The sequence below is a fragment of the Agelaius phoeniceus genome, chromosome 4 (assembly GCF_051311805.1).
Source record: "Agelaius phoeniceus isolate bAgePho1 chromosome 4, bAgePho1.hap1, whole genome shotgun sequence".
In the NCBI taxonomy this organism is placed as follows: Eukaryota; Metazoa; Chordata; class Aves; order Passeriformes; family Icteridae; genus Agelaius; species Agelaius phoeniceus.
In genome coordinates, this window is record NC_135268.1 from 16,230,610 (window position 1) to 16,250,296 (window position 19,687).

Sequence of the window (19,687 nt, forward strand, 5' to 3'; positions counted from 1 at the left end):
TGGATTTGAGAAAAAGGTATCTTTTACATAAGCCTATTCCTTTTCCTCAGATTCTGGTCTTCCAGTCTCCAGAAGGAGCTTCTAGGTCTAGCCCCTCGCTTTTTTTCCTTCTAATTTTCTTTCGCCGTAATCTTAATCTTCTTTCTGTTTTTATAATCTTGCTATTTGTACTCACTATTCTTTCCTCCCCCATATGCTGGTTTAAATATTCCAGTCCCACTGAGATTTTTATTCCAACCTCCTCCCTCATCTTCTTTCATTTCTTAGACTTTTTTTTATCCTGGTGCCTTTTTTGTCCTTAAAATAATATTCAGGGAATTGAGAAACCAAAATGGTTCACATTACCACTGAGGCATCTCTAAATGGCAAATAAACAAGCCCTTTGAATAGTGACATTCACTCCAATAGCATACACTATAAACTCTACAACAAACAGCAAGATAAATGTGTGCATGCTCTTCATGCTGCCGTGGCATGGACCAACCTTCTTCCTCACCACAAGAAAGAGAAACAACCAGAAGAACTAAAATGTCCAAAATTTCCAATCTGTTAAGCCCATGGGAAGAAAAACTAATTGAAACCCTAGAAACTCATTTGGAGGAGGCAAAGAGAAATCAAAACCATTTTTGGGGGCCAAGTTGACTAAGACTTTTCATTAGAAGATTACCTAAAGGCCAAGATTGCTCCAGGCACTGTACAAGCACAGCTGCAGTCAGCTCCTGAGCTTGTTACCTCAAAGCAAAACAAACATAATGATGGGACACAAATATGAATTCCTTGATGCTTCTTTAGTGAAGGGGAAAATACAGGACACAAAATCTGGCTGTCCTTCCCCTATAGCCATAGGACAGAAGCAAAGCAAGACATTTTATGGGTCTAATTATCCTCTGGATTGTCCTTGCTTCCACAGCAGGTGGTTCTGACAGTCCTGAGTAAAATATCTCAGCTTGGGTCTAATTTTTGTCTTTTTCTTACAAAGCAGAGATCTGCTTGTGTAGCTCACCTTCTAAGTGGGCACTGTGAAATACTCTGCCTGACAGAGACCCGCCTAGAACTGACAAAAGCTAAACAGTTCCCTCCCTGGTGCTCTTCTATCCCTTCCTACTCTTAATCATTGTGCAATTTAATGCCATTTAAGCAACACATCAGGCTGAATGGTCTAGCTTCAGTGTTCCAATCTCAGCATTTTGCAAAACATCCCCTCCTCAACACACTGTAACTGGTTCACAGACATGAATTGGATGTACATATGCAGCCTGTAAACAAGGGGGAAGTGGCACTGACTGGTTTCTAGCCAGGAGGATGCACATACCGACAAAGCTTAACAACAAAAAAGCAAAAAAACCCAAGCAAACAAACAAAACAAAACAAAAAAAACCACCCAAAAAAACCCCACCAAAAAAAAAAAATTAAAAAAATCCAAAAATAAACAACAAAACCAGCTTATACTCTTATCTTAGGGTAAGTCATTGTGTTCAGGTTTCCACACATTCATTGCACAGAAATTCTCTAATTAGAACAAAAAGTGATGATACTGGAATGACTGCACCAGGATTTCAAAGCCAGTAACCCAATTATGTCTCCTAAAAATGAACAGTGGTCCTCGTTCAATAAAGCTATCCACAAAACACATAATGGGAATTGATGGAATTTAAAAATCCTAACCACTTTTTACCGTTCTGCCTACCAGGTTTCCACATTTATATCAGAAATGCTGATGGCTCCTGCTTCTACAGTTGGAAAGTTTGTTGGTCATTTCCTTGGCTACAGGGGAAAAGAAATGCCTCTCTGCAGAGTACCAGAGCTGGAAATTACATGTGCACCGAGTGTGAAGGGTCAGTGCACCTCCATCTTGACTCCATCACTCTCCTACAATTCCAAACTTTGCTCCTGTCAGCAGAAGCTGCTAAAAGTTAGCTGAGTCGGAGTAGTGGCTGAACAAAATATTAAAATATTTTAACCCACAGCCAGTGACATTTCCTAGGACTTCACCTGGGCTATAAATAAAAATATTTAATGCAAGACTCTCAGAAAGTCTGAAATGCATAGAAATTTAAAATAACAACATAAAATGAACATTAGACTGGCAATGACCTTGCTTGCCTTTAAAAGTAGGTCCTTGGTCTGCCTTAAACGAAGAAATGTCACTTGTAAAATCAGCGTACTCAGTTTGACTATAAAATTTTTGTAATGCCTCAACACACCTCTCCATTGCCTTTGTTATAAACACACAGAGGTCACACTTGGGGCTGCTTTCCATTTTGGAAGCAGGTCTAGAATGGGAGAGGTTGCTGCAGGCAGACCACTGATGACAAGTTCACTGTTAGAATTGGCAGTGAAATGACAGAAATCCCTTAAAAAAATTATACCCTTCTAGTTCTAAAGAAGGCATAAAACCAAGAAATTATGGAAAATGATGCAGTATTATACTGATGTACTTTCCATTCCTCACTTCTCCACATTTTCAGAGGAGCAAGAAAGGCCACTAATGTTTCAAAAGTAAAACTAGTGTCCAGTTTTAAGAGACATGTGACTGAGCTGGCATAAGAATAGGATGGTGTTAATCTGTGGCGATTTGAATAAACACAACTCAACCTCCACATGTTATTAAAACATCCTGGCTCTGCTTGCTCTCTCTCAACTTCCTTTAATTTGTGTGGTCACCTCAATAGCATTAAAATCATGAGCTCAACTGCAAGGTTTACTTTCATTTCTAAGATCCAAAATTAATACCATGGCTTACAGCTCTTGGAATATTTATTGCTTAGAACTTGAGCCACATGTGCAGCCCAGTTTTTTCCAACAGAACAATGCCATATCTGCTCAGTGTGCGTGTGAGGACAGCATTACACTCCTAAGTCAACTAAGCCAACAAAAGCCACCATGTGGACACAGCTATGCCAACAGCAGCTTTGCCCAGCCTGTATCAATCAGGGAGGGAGCATAATTACATTGTCAGAAAAGCCTGAAACATATATTATTTAGAGTAGATAACACTTGACTTAAAGAGCCAATTTCAACACCGTTAACCTTTAAAGGAAATAACAATTTCAGTGCTCCGAGTGCTTAAGAAAGGAGAGAGGAAGAAGCACATCTTGGGATTTTTCCAAAGCACTTTTGTTTTTTTTGACAGTAAGAATTAGGGAGATGCTGTCCATCTCTCAGTACAAAGTACCTTAAACATCCAGTTAGAGAAGTCAACCTAGACACAAGGGACTCCCAAAAGAGTACACAAATAAGGAGACAAGTGAATTACTTTCTTACTATTTTTATTTTTAATTTCAGATCCCAGATTACATGAAGTGATGTCCTGGAGAGTACCTTGTACACGTGAGGCACTCTAGTAACTGGCAACTTTAGTAACAGCAGCAACAACAATTTCTATTTTCAGTACTACCTCAAATACAAAGGCTTAAAATAACACACATTCAGCTGAAAACAAAGGAAGTGTTAATACCTGGCTCTCTCGTGCTTTTTACATAAAATTTAGAGTACAGTAGTGTCTTCTTTTTTATTTTGAGGTAAAATGGAAACATAAAACACTGAACTCAGACCCTGGTCAAAGTACTTGATGGAAGAGCCAGAAACTGAACCCAGGCTCTTTTCTCATTTTGCATCACTTTTGCTCAGAAAAAAAGCAAATGCAAAAATCCCAATGCAAATCTATTGGTGTACTATGCACACAGAAGCACTACCACTGCCACGAAATATGCATTCTGAAATGTCAGTTCAGCTACGAACAGGAATGATTATCAAGGATAAATAACCAAAAGCGTACTGTGGATAGAGAATATTCTTTAGAAGTAAATTCTATTCGCTTAATGGCATGCCTAATTGCATGCTTAACCCCATTAAGGCTAGCAGATTGTTTCAGACAATGCCCAGAAATATGAAAACATAGCAAAACTTACCTTCTCGTGATTTTCTATCAGGATTTCAACGACAATATTCTGAAACTTCAGGTCCATGATGGCTGCTACAGTTTCTTCCTGTGGCCTCATTAAGGTTGGTCCAAATACTACCCCTAGGTTTGCCACAGTCATTAGATTCTTCTTGGCATGCTTTGAAACACTTTTTGAAAAGAATTGAAGGAAAAAACAGGAAATGGGTTATGAAAAATTTCCATTACTGCTGGAAATGGCAGTCTACGAATGAAAACACTGCATTTCCTTAATCTATGTTTTAGAAGTTTGTTTTGTGCAAAGTTTCTTCAAATAAAGTCTTACTAAATTCTGGAAAACTGAAAAGCCCTTCTTCCAGTGGCAACTTAAAAACAAAACCAGTCTCTTACTGAACTTAAATATATAAAATGCGCTTAGCCTTGGACCAGGGCAAGTGTGAAACCAACTTAAATTTGCTAACAGATCTCCACTATTCCCTCTGCCAGAATTTGCGAAAAGAAAGTATAATGTTCCCTTTCTCACTTCAATCAAACCCTCAGCTGCTGGCAGGACTGCTAAAGTAAATACTTCTATGGCTTCATTAACGGCTTAGATTTCTGCCTTTCCCGCCAAAATATGCACAGCGTGAGTCAAATGTCTTGTCTGCTTTTGCACGTTTGGTTCTTGGGGCTGAGGATGACAGCATCAAAATGGGCTTTAGCTCCAGCCACACTTCACTAAAGCCCTTTGTAGTCAAAGAATAGTAAAGACAAGAATTCTGACAAGGTAGGTAGGAAAGCAGGTCATAGCACTCACTTTGCTAAATGTTTCACCAGAATTTCCAGCATCTCTTTGTTCTTTTCTGGGAGCTTGTGGACCAAGAAGTGAACAGCATTGACTCGAGATTCCGGACTCCCACTTTCTATGGGATACAGAAATAAATATCTCAAAAAAAATTAAAATAAAATAAGATCCACAGCAACATAAACCTTCTCCCACCCCTGCATGGAAACATACTGCACACACTTCACTTCACCACTTATGTATCTCCAAACATAGCAACACTGAACATATGTGCTTGTTTTCACAAGTAATATTGTTCTAGAATTATCATCTTATTTACTTATTTTGAGAACTTGTCTTTCAATCCACCTGCAAAAGGATGCCTTTGTTCATCTATTTTTAAAGTCTGACAGATGCAGTTATTGTTTTGCTGCATTGGACCCATGTGCTTAGAAATACACTGCAAGGTGAGCAGCAATGTAACTGGGTGCCACAGAGAGGAACAGTGGAAGGTACTGCCTTCCACTTTAGCATCATTAACTGATTGTCCTCATGATTAGAATTCAGTTTTGTTTGTACTGTGCACCTAATGATATTGCATTTAGGCTACCTTGCACTGGAAACTGCAAGCAGATCCAAATGCTTAGAAAACCTAATGACCTCTGAAGACACAGAAGAATAAACATGCAAAAGAAACTACAGAGAATACTATGACAAAGGTTCTGAATAACAATGGCATCTCTAGTACAGTACAGAAATACAGATAAGCAAAGAGCTTTTATTTTTGTCTGTTGCGTGTCAAATCGAATAATTTTGGCCTCTACAGGTTTCATTGTACACAGATGAAAACAAGAACCTGTAAAAGATGAAAATAAACCATCTTCCTACTTCAAGTTGCATTAAATCACAAAATTACATCTCTGTAGTCATTATAATGAGAGGAATGGAAGCATTTCTATTGCCTATAATAATACTTACTAGAAAGTGCAGGATGAGAAAAATTTAGACATTCTGAATGCAAGAAATTTTGACATGAGGACCACTGATCAGGTCCCATTTTTCTCTAAGGCAACTGTGATTGCTAAGTGTATTTTCCATAAAATACCACCATTTCTTCAGATTCATCCATGCATATTGCTTCAGATTTTAGGGCTGTATTTCATTCTTTTGCAGTGAATACGCCTGCACAGATTGCAAGAAAAAAGGCTACCAAAAAGCAATATCTTTAATTTCTAGTGAGCTACTCAAAATTCTCATGGAAAAATTAGGTCTTCTTTAAAGTGAGACTATTTTGTGTATATGTGAGATCACAAATTCTAATTAAAGAATGTCTAAACAATTTAATTACAAGATACAGTCAAAGCTCATACAACTTCAATCTATACTGATATGCATAAAGAGAACAGAATTGAAGGAAAACCTTTTAATTTTGGCTCCTCCTGCAATAGTTTCAGGGAAAAGGACACTCCATGCTATTTCCAGTGTTGGTTTTTTTATAGCCAACATAGGAAACAACACTGACTACCTATTTTTGAGCATACTGTAACTCAGATCTGCAATGTTGACCGAATTTCCCTCCCCAGAACCAACTCCTTTACTAAGCTGTTTACTACTTATGAACACTGTACTGTCTCAAACATGTAACTTAAACTGAATTCCTTTACTGAAGGAGACTATAATATAAAGAAAAATAAAGTGAGGAAACTTCTGGCAAAACTTCAGAAGGAGAGAAATTATTTTAACACTTTCCAATACAAACGTGAAGACTCACCACATAGGTAAGGATGTCAACTTTTGTTTAAGCACGTGCCTGCTAGCATGTGCTTTGGCAATGAATTTCCTGAGCTAATTCTCATTTTGAATTAAGGACCAGAAGAAAACACATTCTGCAGTGCTGGAAAGTCATTATAGCAATCTGAAGATGATAAAGCAATTGTCTCAAAGTTTATTTTAATTTTGCTTTCCACAGTTTGCCAGACGTGCTACAGGCTGGAAAGAAAATCAGCTAAATATCTGTGTGATACTTTGCCAAAAATTTTCTTACACAGTTTCCCTCTATCCTCTTCCAAAAAAATTCCGTGTACACTAGATACCATACAACTGAGCTACAAATGCTGTTGTGTCTTCTCCAAGTCTGTATTTGAACTGCCACAGTGTAATCTGGCCCGCTCTTTCCTTTCTTCTAATACATGAGGAACATTCAAGCCAGCCTACACACAGAGCTAGCAAGGCACTGAAAACAAGGGTCAGGCAGCTGTGCTTTAAGGACTCCAATGAGCTCAAATGACTGTATTTTCTTTTGCTAAGCTTCATACTCTTTATAAATGGAAGGCAAAAAAAATCACAGATTAAGTAGATGCTTATCATTATGCAATTAAGATAATAAGAATAAATGTTTACACTGGCTATCCAAAAGTTTTTCCATAAAAGTAAAAGCTGTGCTAGGCAGTCATATTATATGTGACACACACTGGAACTAAATACTGATTAAAACATATTCTTAAATCATTTATTATTTCCTGTTCCTGTATTTTTACTAGGATGAAGCATTTTTCTGGAATTGCATTTGCAGAGTGCTCCTGAGGTCACAACAGCACAACAACAAAAGATTTCTATTTGAACTACAGTCATGTATTTACTGGCAGGAACGATGAATTCTCCATGCAACTCGTATGTCATCAGTGGCTCTGGAAGGCTTCTGCAAAACAAGGATGATATAATAAATTTAACTGTATTTTCTTCCAGCTGCATTTACTCTAATCAGGAAGCCTTTTTAACACTCAGTAGCATAATCCTCCTACTGGAAGCAACCATTGTTACAAAGGCCCTTGAATTCAGTGATTTCTAGAACAAAAGGAAAACTCGGTATTATAAGGAAAATAAGACTAAATGCATCCATTCACCTTCCATGAGCTGAAGTGATGCCTCTATCATAGGATACCTTTCCAGTTTCAAAACAAGATTGTGCACAAATACTGTGCAATTCATTCCTTATTAGCACTTTTCAAATGCTAAGAATGACAAGTCAGTGGCTTACTGGAAAGACACTCATGTCCTAACAACAAGCACCACCACTAGAGTTAAAACCATTTATTATATTGACTTTACTGATGCTCATGAAATATTGCATATCTGAGTAAACATTCAGATGGAAAATACTGTAGAGGAGAAATAATTTATTGTGTACACTTTGGGGTTTTTTTTAATACTTTTCTATACTATGTAAGAGTTTTATCCTTAAGATACTTCTGCAGCACTCATAGATAGTGGTTGTAATAAAATTTTATTTAATAAAAATAGCAGATTAAAAGTACAGTGTGTTACACTGGAGATGCACAAAAGTGTGACATTTTATGTTCTTAGGCAATTTAGTAAAATAGCTTTATTAGTAATTGGCAAAGCCATTTGAATAGCAAACATATTTTAAATTCTTATTTAAAAATTTTGACACTCAAAATATTATTACTATTGCACACAGAACATCAGAGCAAGGGTCAGAAGGAAAAGAGGGAAATATTAAAAATTTTACAGCCTTCTCCCTTTTCAATCCACACAAACACAAAAAGGAAACAAATTTTAACAAACTTAGCCAACTTTCAGTAACGATTCTCAGCAAGTTTAGTAACACTTCAGGTTTCTGAACCATCAGTGAAATGCTTCTGTGTCTAACACCAAGTGTTTGGGGGCTAGTCTCATATGAACATGAGTATTAGTGCTGATGAAGCATTTGGCTTCCCCCAAAACAAATAACAAATATGGTATTTGTACAAAATGAGCTCCTATTCCAAAGCATAGCAAAATTAACTAGTGCAGCTTAACATACTGCATAGGAGAACTAAAATAAGAACTTATAGTCTAAAAAACCAAATAAACAAGAGACAGCCTTACCGCAGATACTGCTTCATAGCACTAGTAATTGTCTTCACTTCCCAATCTACGGAGTTTTCCAGGTCAACTTCATTGCAGGTTTTACAATCTAGAAAATAACCAGAAAGAGAAAAGGGACATGAAAAAAAGGAATTCTAAATCAGTATGAGTTACATGAACAGCAACACATTGACTTTCAACACTATGTGTTTGCTCACACGAGCATAGAAGCAACGTCCTTTTTATTAATATTCAGTGATATGAAGACGACCAAATATCCAAATCTGTTTATAAATTCCATTTTCATATTTCGTTTTTTAAACTATTTACTGATTTTTTTTCTTTAATGAAGGATTAAAAACCACCCTCATGTAAAAAGATCTCTATAGCAATTGAAATTTTCACACCTCTAATTAAACAGAGAGATGTTCACAAACACAGAAAGATGTACAAAAACAGTTTAGGGAAAAAATAAGAAGAATTTCTCTTTTACTCTCTTTCTTTCTTATTTAAAGTGATAGTTTTTTTCCATAGTTTTTTTGTAAACTGTTGATGAGAACAGTTAAAGTGCAGCATGACCCTCGGCACTGTGCGAGAACATTTAAGAGGTGCTTCCAAAGTAGGAAAAGGAGTCTTTGCTGAATGTTTGCCTTACTTGATCCGTTTTAGCCACTGGACAAGAAATACTTGTTTGTTTGACCATTTGTCAGGACCACAGAGCTCCCACCTTCTCCTAGGTTAGTTGGGAGAGCCTTGGAACAAGACAGATCAAACCAAAAGGTTTGTCTGACTGACCCATCAGGTTGAAGACTTTTTGACAGATTGAAAACAACACAGCACACTGAAACTTTCTACAATCAAAAAAACTCCTTTTGGCCTCAAAACAGGAAGCCATAGCTAGCTGACACAAGAAGAGAGCACATGTATATGGCCAGCCTAGCCCTGTGTGTTTGCTGGCTTTCCTGTGATTATTTACTGCTACATGTTTCCCTCAGTCACTGCAGTGGCTGATGCAGATTATGTGTGGACCTGTTCATACAATTCAGAACTCATTTGTTACTTGGCTTGTCAGACAAATGACAGACACATTTAAAAAATCAAATTAGGATCCCTGATTAAAGGTGCAGTCCTTTTACTGGGACTAAATAATTTTGTTCTAAAAGCTGTGCCAAGCAATTATTTCTGTAACTGAATATTCTCCCTCATTATATCAATTATTTAAATCTCATTTTAAAATACAGGTCAGATAACATTTTCTAGCAAACTGTTACTAGCCAACCACCACCCAAAATACTCAGGATTGTCTCAAATATAAGGTTCTTTTTTTTTTTTCATTTTACTATGCTAGCTGTTTCCATGTTCAAATCCTCTTTTTCAAGAAGAAAATGTGTCTCCTGAATTAATTAAATAAAAAACTGCCATCACATCAGAAGCTACAAAATCTATGGGGGTTTTGTTACTAAATCACTATGCAATATCCAGTTTTTAAATAGCTGCTTCATAATCATCAACCTCCTTTACATTCAAAGTATGCACTCTGTTCATTGAAATTTGTTGATGAATTTTGGGAGGAAAACAATGGGCGTCTGAATTCCAAAGCAAGCCTCTTAAAATAAAAAATAGAAAGTATTGTTGAAACATTTCATTATCTCTTGGAGAGAAAAAAAAAAAAAAAAAAAAGAAACAGCCCTGCTACAAACCCCTGGTTTGATAGTAGAAGCCATTAAGATTTAAAGACATTTTCTTCATTTTTGGTTTGGCATTTGCTTTACATTGCTCTGTGCCCTTCTACCCAATAGATTTTGCTATTCCTGCTCCATTCTCCCCCTCTACTTCAAACATCCCTTTTCAGTAAGAACTGGAACTTCAACCAGATTTTAAGAAATTATTAGTCTAGCTTTTTTCATGCTACTTGTTCATGTAACAGCCACGGTGCACTCAAGGGCAACTTTATGCTTGTAAAACTAACTGTGCATGTTTAAGGAACAGCTTTTGACAAATCAGCTCTAAATTTTATGCAAATCTTTCTGACAATAAGGGAGCCAGAGCTTATAAAAACTGTCCAGTTCACTAAGTTGTTCAGGAGGAGACTCTCTCTGCTTTCATATGCAATATGCCCACTGTAGTGCATGTATACTGTCATCTACTGTACAGAAATTAACAGGGAATTCCATGCCATTGTTTTGAAACCTGCTAGTCCTGGGAAGGCAGAAGTACCCAAAAGCTTCTTGCTACATGTAATATCTGGTATTTTTCACACCAGACAGCATCAGAAATCAAACCTGAACTCATCAGCAGAAACTGCAACTGCTCAGCAGTCCCCTCCCACAGGCAATGGTCCATGTGAAAGCTGATCCATGCAGTGGCTTGTACAAAATCTATGGAACAGCGTGTAGGGAATGAGGCACCTCAGATCTATAATGCTGATCATCGATGAAACAGGAACTGGGCCCTGATGCACTTCCAGAGCTGAGACTCCTGACAACTCACACTGCAGTGCTTGGAACACATTTCCAGAATATTGGAAGTTCTAGCTTTCTGTTTACAGTGAGGTATTTGGTTAATTTAACATTTTCCCTTAAAAGGTAGAAAAGTGCTTTCCTCACCAGATGCCTCCCTTTAAATTTAAACAAGATCATTGCTGCAAAATAGCACAGTACCAGTTACAGGTATCTTCATGGACTAAGTTAATTGTAATTTTTTATTTTCTAAATAGAATTATGTATTTGATTGCTAAGCCTTATTTTGCAGAGACTTAGCTCCACTAGATTTTTGCATTACAGCTGAAAATCTGTGCATTCATAGTACTAGAAAAGCCTACGTTGGTCTTCTCATACTCTTTTAACTCTCAGTCTACTTTCCAAAAATCTACAGAAAATAATATGAAAAAGAGACAAAACTACAAAAAAAAAAAAAAATACATCCCTGGCTACCATTTGGAAGACTTTTTTCACACAAGGCCTTTCCAACTGTGAACTTCATGGTCAGTGATAGGTAGCTTAAAATACTTTGAAATCTTATCAAACATTTTAAAATACAGAAAGTTAATATGAGTTTTTTATGATTCTGAAAAATCTTTCATATAAAAGGGTATCTAAGAGTATGTCCAGAGACAAAGGATTAAAGATTAATCAGTCATTTTAAATTCTCTGTACCACTGTATATCAAAAAGGAACCCTCTTTGTTCTCCTCTGAGCACAGATAGATAAAGAGCAGAGATAGAATCACTTTCAACAAATCATCAGAAAAGAGCACCTGCTTGCACCCTAACTTTTTCCTGTTCAGTATTTTGCCTCATCTTGATACCACTGTATTCTTCCTTTGTCAAATAAATATATGAAACTTGGGAATGACAAAAAATGTTCCTGATTTTAAAAAGTAACTAAAAGCAGATGCTGGAATCCCCAGTAAACTCTTCCAGCTGCTACTGAGCCACTGGCAACCTGAGTCTATTTAATTTGGATACCAATAATGGCAGCAAGGAAAATCTGCCTGCCAGACCTGCACGCCCAAGCTAAGCCAGCAAGAACAAAACTGAAAAGCATCTTGTGATATCAAACACATTAAATTAAGGCTCTCTGAGTGACAGCACGTCATTCTTCCCATGGTCAATGGCTAAAGATGGCTATTGCTTACTGAGGCTAACTCCAACACAGATAAACAACTATGAAAATCTGTTATAGATCAGTCATTTTTATTAATCCCAGTTTGTATTTCCAAAAAGAGACTTTTTTCTGTAATACTTTAAAGGTTTACTAATGGAGTACTTCAGGGTGCTGTTAATATTGATTAAAGTAAGACATCATAAATTAATATTTAGCAAGGTCATTATGACAGATTGATATGACATGCAGGTCCTCAAGTCTCAAGATGCCTTATCATTTTTGAGGAGACAGGCTGTTTGAAAAAATAAAGGAAGGAAAAGAAAAGTCTTACAGGTGGCACTGAACTGACAGCAGCATATAATATAAAAGCGCTTTGTCATTCACATAATGTCTGGGGTAATGAAATGAATTCACTTTCTGGCTTCCTTCAGTTTGCAGTGCCAAAGAACACTGTGTTATCAGCACAGATGGAGCATGCATGGTTCTGGAGAAAAGCCTGGTGCAAACTGCAAACAAGCTTCTTTGCATACCAATGAATCCCTGAGAATCAGACCTTTGCTGTCAAGTGACAGGTTTGGAAGCTCTATAAAAATGAACTAATCCCAGTGGTCTTGTCTGACTGCATGTACTGTCAGTGCTCAGGACAAGAAATGGGGGAACATGGCACATTTTGCAGTCATGGCTACTACTTTGGTGAGAGATGAGGGACTTCATCCAGGCGCCAATATTTCTCTCTTTTTCCCTCCCCCAGGGACAGCAGAGTGGCAAGAGAACTCCAGTCACTGGAATTAAAGATGCATCAAAATTTCCAGAAAGAAAAGGGAGAAAAAATTTTCTGCAAATTATTTTAGCTAACTGGGTATAAAAGAGCCTAAGATGTTTAAGTTTACAAAACCAAATCCTTTCTCCATCTGTCTCCTGCCCCAACACACAGTTATTATTAATACATATATCATATCCCTCCTCCTAAACCAAACAGCTCTTTAACAGTAGGCTGAAACTAACTGTCTTATTTTGCACAGTGATTAATTACAGATACATGGGTGTGTACACTGGTACGTTCCAGACATGGGAGAAGGAAGGTGGAAACTTCAAACAATGAAGCAACCAGCTTCAAACATCCCTGACTTTGGTATTTTGAATTTTTTGATCAGATCCTTCAACTTAGGCTGCTTTAATCCCACTTCCATCAACCTTGCACAAAGCACAATCTTTTCTCCTCATGTCTCATAGCAGTTCTTAATTTAGTCATACCAACTAGTCCAGGTCTTTCTAAAGTAGGGAAATTTACAATGACGTGATGATTATTTGCATGGACTAGAGCAAACTACTGTAAGGTGCTTTAAAAACTAAATATTGACAGTAAAACAACATGAAATAAAATATTGAAAAAATATTTGTAAAATAGAGCCATACCCATCAACAAACTCAGAAGTCTCTGGACCTTTGAACTCACCCCCACAACTCTGTACAATCCTTGGTCATTTATACCTATTATGTAAAAAAAAAAAAAAAAAAAAAAAAATCATGAGATTAACCACAGTCAAATTTAGCATTAAAATTTTTGCCCCAGGCAAGAAATGATCTTCAAAGACAGAGAGACTACATAGTATTAACAGTTCCAAGAACAACATTGTAAATGAAGAATCCTTTTGTTACTCTGTTTTTAAGGTAACTTCATGTTATATTTCGATAAAGATTTCATGTACCTCAATTCTACTTCTGAAACTGAGAGGAGAAGCAAACAGGGACAAAGCTTTACTTGGAAATAAATAAATAAATAAACCACTGACTAATTTCAAATCTTTTCAATTGCATTTTGGGTACATCAACAGCCACATTGTAATAATGTAGGAACTGAACAAACAAATGCTAAATTAAGATTTCTTCAATAACTTTAACATTTCTTTCCCCCCCGCCAGTATGTGGTGATTTAAACATGAAGAAAAACCTAAGCCTATTCCCAGTCCTCAAAATCAGCACTTTTTCAAGTTTATAAATGCTTTCCATTTAAGATACAAGGCCTCATTCCAACCCACTGTGGTCCAAATAGGAGTTACATCCAGAAGCACCACCAAAAGCTACTGAAGAGTTTTTCTTGGGATGAATAGAGGAGCCATAACCAACACAGTATTTTCAGTCCCCTACTCCCATTCTATATGGACACTGGACCACTTTCCTGGCATTCCTCTGTGCCCTTCCATCATCTCACATACATTCACTTCTCTACCCCTTTTCTTCCCCTGCTTTTGCTTTCCATTACATTAGCCAGTTTTATCCCCAGGGAAGTAAAATTGTGAATATAAATTGAAAAAAAAATGGGAGGGAGAGAAGGGGCAGGGAAGAAAAAGGGAAAAATAAGGTAGTCCATGTCTTCTGCATTGTTTCAGAGCCTAGACAGTGGGAGGTAAAATACTTCAGTACACAGATGTTTGAGAGGCCTCATAATAAGCAGCCATCTACAAACACAATCTACCTTCATAATCACATTGGCCTGGAAGAGTAGAAATGCCACAAAATAGCTGTGTTTCTACTCCAAGGAAATCTTTTCAAATAACAGATTATGTGGTATTCTTATTCAAAATATGCTTCAACAAAGGAAGAATTGTGGAGAATTCCCAGCTTCAATACCAAGCTGTTCCAACAGAGAGAAGGAAAATTAAAACCAGTCATATGAGAAAAAGTTTCTTCCCAAATAAATATTAGATGAAGTATGTAAAAATCATTAGCCTTTTAATGAATTACTGTCAGACAGAGCCATAATACACAGCAATAATTCTCAATATGGTAGAGAGAACTTGGCATTTTCTACCTCCTCCTCCTCCTGCCCAGCCTTGCTGCATCTTTTCTCTCTTCTCTGACGCCTTCCTCTTCCTCACACAGTCTGCAGCCTCCTTGGCCATCCCAGATTCCTGAGCCTGCTGAACTCCTCCCTGCCAGCACTGCTCCTTCCCCTGTCCCAGGGCTGCAGCTGCTCCTTCCCTTGCTTGCTCCACCTGGGTAAAACTGGCCCTTTTCCCTCCCCAGGATGCAGGCACTGCTGGAATGGTGCTGAGCCTTAAGCTAGATGCCAGGTTCAGAGCTGGCTCAAATTAACAGAATAAGCCAGATCTCCTTTATTTTATCTGTGCTCATCCAAACACTCAGGAGTATACTTGCAGTTCCACTGTGCACAAGAGAATGACCTAAATAAAACCAAAAGAGCTATAGGGCCACAACACTGTTTTTCTCAAAATAGGAAGTTATCAACCCAACCAAGTTTTCCAATGATCCCTAGAACAAGTATGATATGCTATGCACCACTTGAAGACACTAAAAAAAAATCTCAACAATACAGTCCTTGATACACTCCAAACAAGAATGCACTACAAATCTGTCCTGAAAGCAGCAAATAGTTTTGCTTCCAACTTCTCAGAGGTGTCCAGGAAAATTCTGGTACCAAACTAACACCAAGCTTTGCCAAAATGCATCACACTTTTTTTATATGTCTTCTACTACTTTCAGTACCACAGAACAAGCCTTCTGCATCATACGCAAGATAAAAAAAGCTGAAGAAATACTATCACACTGAGCTTTTGCTTATCTCAGAAGTTGATTTGTGATTTCCTGTGGTTCTGACATTAAAACTGGGGGGAACCAACTGTGCTGACCCTAAACATACCTTTACAGGCTTCAATATAATCCAGGTCAAACCACAAAACCTATTCCTCAGTATTAAAACAGACATGATAATGCAGAAGTCTCTGGAAAATGGCAGTATTGAAACTATGACAATCCTCCAGCAATAATCATGAGTCTATGATAGAGATTATCAGATAATTGATCGGTTTCAAATTCATCAACCTGAAAAAAGCATAGCTAATTGCTAGCAGACATCAAGGAGTGCAAAGAGGCATTAATATTTCAACATAGTTTGAGATGATACCTTTAACCATACTTTCAAATGATGTTTTATTTAAAATATACAAACCTGGTTTGAAACAGTCCTAGTTCTGATTTAATCTGCACATTTCAGATCTTCAGCACATCCAACACTGATAATGCTTGGCATTTACAGAACACAATTGACAGGATGACTCACTGCAAGGAACAGCTCCCCACTGCCTGAAAAGCTGAAAGGTTCAGACGCTGTGTCTGCCGGCTCAACCACTATTGGCAGCCTGGAACGGTAGAGCCCCGCAGCACAACTTCCTTCATATTTACATTATCTCAAGATGTTTGGCTGCCTGATACAGAATTTGGCACAGGGACACAGCTTGTGAGGCATGCTTAGAAATATAAGGTATTGAAAGCAAGATAGTAATTTATCCTATTGTAAGCAAGGTACGGTGTAGGAAAGTTTATTTTGTGACTGGCATTGTACATGAGGCTGACACAGACTCGCAATATAGCTGCAAATAATAATTTTTATACCAAAATCCATGGCACAGAAACAGCCATACAAGTGACACTCTAAATTCAAGGTAATGACAGAGGGTTTTATGTCACTTGCAAAGGTTTTCTACTCCCTCTTCACCATGTACTTTCTGCCTGAGGAGCAGCCAGCCTGGTCATGCAGCTCAATGCTGCCATCTCTCTCTGCAGCTCAGATTGGCAGCTCCACCAGTACTAAGCTCAAGACAAATACTGCTCTGGCAAACTTTACCCATCACATCCCCTCAGAAGGTACAACCAGCTACTCGCACACAAAAACATGCACAGAATCTTTACTAGTGGAGCACGCAGCTCTTTGATGTTTCAATAAACACCTAGCCCATTCTATCACTCTCAGTAGAGAATAATAAATGAAATACTCCAAAGAGAATCCCAAAATGCTCTCTCCAAGACAAAACACAGAGGCACATCCAACCAGCACGGTGCTCAGTATGTGAGAGATGGGATGCATATCCTGTTGCCTCAGCATGTCCTACCAGTGAAGCATAGCCAATCACTTGTAAGGCAATGCTGAATCAGAAGCTCACATGCATTTTAACCAAGACACTGATTTTTGTGCTTCTATTCATTCAGAGCAAATAATTCCCTTCTTGGCTTTATAAAAGGGAACATAACTGAGAAAAAAAAATGATCCAGCCATTGACAAGTTTATGTTCAATATCTCCGTTATGCTCTTCTCTCTCTGAATACCAGACTACTTCTGCTGTGACATGACAAGACTATTCTCAGTTTCCACCCACACTAGACTGTCCTCTCTTCCCACCCACGCCAACCTCACACCCATTATGATTAAAAGAGATAAAAACATGGCACACAAGCACAGTCTCTGAAGAAGCATCTGTCCTGTTTTCTCCTGCTGAATATAACTTGCTTTTGATGTGTTATCATTAAAGTAAAATAACCAAGTAAAAATGGTTTTCAAGGAAAAGTACAGGTAGAAAATTCTGCCACTTGGAAGACGGATTTTCTTCATCATACAACTATTTGTCCAAACTCTTTTGAGACAAACAACTGAATGGTCTCCTGGCCCTCCATTTGTTTAGCTCAGCAGACATCAGCAGAAGGTCCTTTAGAGGTTTTTTTGTTTTGTTTTGGAGTTGTTTACTTGTTTTGTTTTTTAAATGCAGTTGATGTTAAGTTCAGAATCAGCAAACAGATAATCATCAACGACTGCTTAAAATGTAATGGAAAAATCAAGTGGATTGAAACCAAACTAAGTGGATTGTTGAGTTCCTGGGAGGTAGCATCTCCCCTAAATATATCAGTGGAACCCCAAGACGAGAAATATTAATTGAAAACTGATTTATTTTCTTTCTTGAGTACTCTCTGAAACAAAATTAATAGACCCAAGTCTTTTTCATTGGTAGTAACTACCACAAAGCAGTGTACTGACTGCACATCTTAGAGAGGCTGTGTACATAGGACAGGAAAGGTGCAAAGTCTGCATAGACTTGGGGAACTTTACTTCTTCCCCAAGTATGTTTCAGGGCAGACCCCACTATGGGGAGAAATGCTGCTACCCCATGAAAGCTCATAATTTCTCTTGAACAAGCGAGTCACACAAATACTTTGCACCTTCTTACAAGGTGCATAAATCAAGGCATAAAGGACAGAGTGAACTTAAACCTCCATTCAGTTTAACCTATCCACCCACAGCCCTGAGGGGAAAAAAAAAAGGCAACAAAAACCATTTTTCCAAATAGTCATTTCATGAAGAAAGTGTTCGCATCTTTTCCACAGTTGTGTTCTTGTTTCACTTTTCTTGTAGGGTATCAAAAAAAGAAAAAAATAATCAGTCCACAACTTAAAGAAAACTATTTGAACACAGTTAGAAATAATAAATCAAAATATAGAAATATAGTATACTCCACACTGTTTATAGTAAGGAGAATTCATGAGGTATTGTAAGGTAGCCTCTAACTGTACTACAGGCCAAAACTAGTCTTTCATTACATGAGCACATGCCACCCTTCTTATTAAATCTGCTTCATTTACTGTAAAGAGAAGATCCAGACTATATTGAGACAGGGTTTTGCAGTGAAGACAACTTATCTGTAGGATGCCAGCTTTATCTGCAGTGTTTCCCAGCTCAAATATTCAGATTGGAAATGCCAGTAACTGAAATTTAAAAGTGATGAGACAGGCAAACTTATCTGAAAAAATATTCAGAAGAACAGAATGAACAAATATAACACCAGATAGAATATGGCCTAATCTGGAATAACATCTTTAATGCATCAGACAGGACTGATACAAAAAGGTCTAAGAGAAAAAGGACTTCAGATACCTCTTGCTGTTTAAATGCAAAACTTTAAGTATCACAAAGGCTGCTTATGTTCCTAACAATATTGTATAGTAAGTCTATGCATGGAAGACACTGTTTTTCAGTAAGATGCTGCACTGACAGCAAGCATGAACCTGCTCTTCTGTTCATTTTATTTAAGCTGGACTGTGATACGCAGAAAAAATGTAAGTATTTTGCCCTGTGCAATGTCAGACCTCCAGAAAAAAAGATCTAGTTTGCGAAAAATTCTAAATGTCTCCTTTGGGAGTAGGAGGGAAAGTCGACAATTTAAGAGAAACCCAAAATCCACATAGAAATTACAACATCTCTTTTAACAAACTGAGAAATATACTGTAACCTCACCTACTTTCAGGCCTTCACCTGTTTTCTTAAAAAAATACAACCAAACAAGCTGTTTCTCCACACCATGCCATGTACAACGCAGTGAGCCTCAGAGTGGCTGGTCAACATACACTTCAGCAGAGCATCTCCAAAATCAATCCCAAATACCTCTTGAATACTGTCTGCACACTGACCTCTCCTCCATCTCCAATTCTGGAAGTACAACAATGAGTATATGCAACAATAAATCCTGACAGCATCTTTGTCCCTGGGGTGAAACTAACTCCATGAAAAGTACGTCAACACTTTTTGTTAATCACCTGCCTGCTCAGCTCCTCTTCTTCTGCCCTAAGAGACTGAACAGAAATGAAACACTGAAATAAATTACTCTGTTTGAACAGCAAAGCAAAGGTGCAGGCAACGCCTACAAAACACAACAGGTTTCTCTTAGGTTTTGTGCACAAAAACTGGCTCCCTTTGTCAAGAGAGGT

General features: G+C 37.7%; 1 protein-coding gene across 1 annotated transcript in view; it reads right to left on the bottom strand.

Annotated features, from left to right (window-relative positions):
- Window positions 1-19,687, bottom strand: part of ARHGAP10 (Rho GTPase activating protein 10) — a 137,868-nt gene that overhangs the window by 43,842 nt on the left and 74,339 nt on the right. The window contains exons 14-18 of the mRNA XM_054632836.2: window positions 13,553-13,627; window positions 8,553-8,640; window positions 7,304-7,362; window positions 4,698-4,803; window positions 3,912-4,071 (exon numbers count right to left, since the gene is read on the bottom strand). Of these exons, the coding sequence (XP_054488811.1) occupies window positions 3,912-4,071; window positions 4,698-4,803; window positions 7,304-7,362; window positions 8,553-8,640; window positions 13,553-13,627 (488 nt within the window). The remainder of the gene's footprint in view (window positions 1-3,911; window positions 4,072-4,697; window positions 4,804-7,303; window positions 7,363-8,552; window positions 8,641-13,552; window positions 13,628-19,687) is intronic.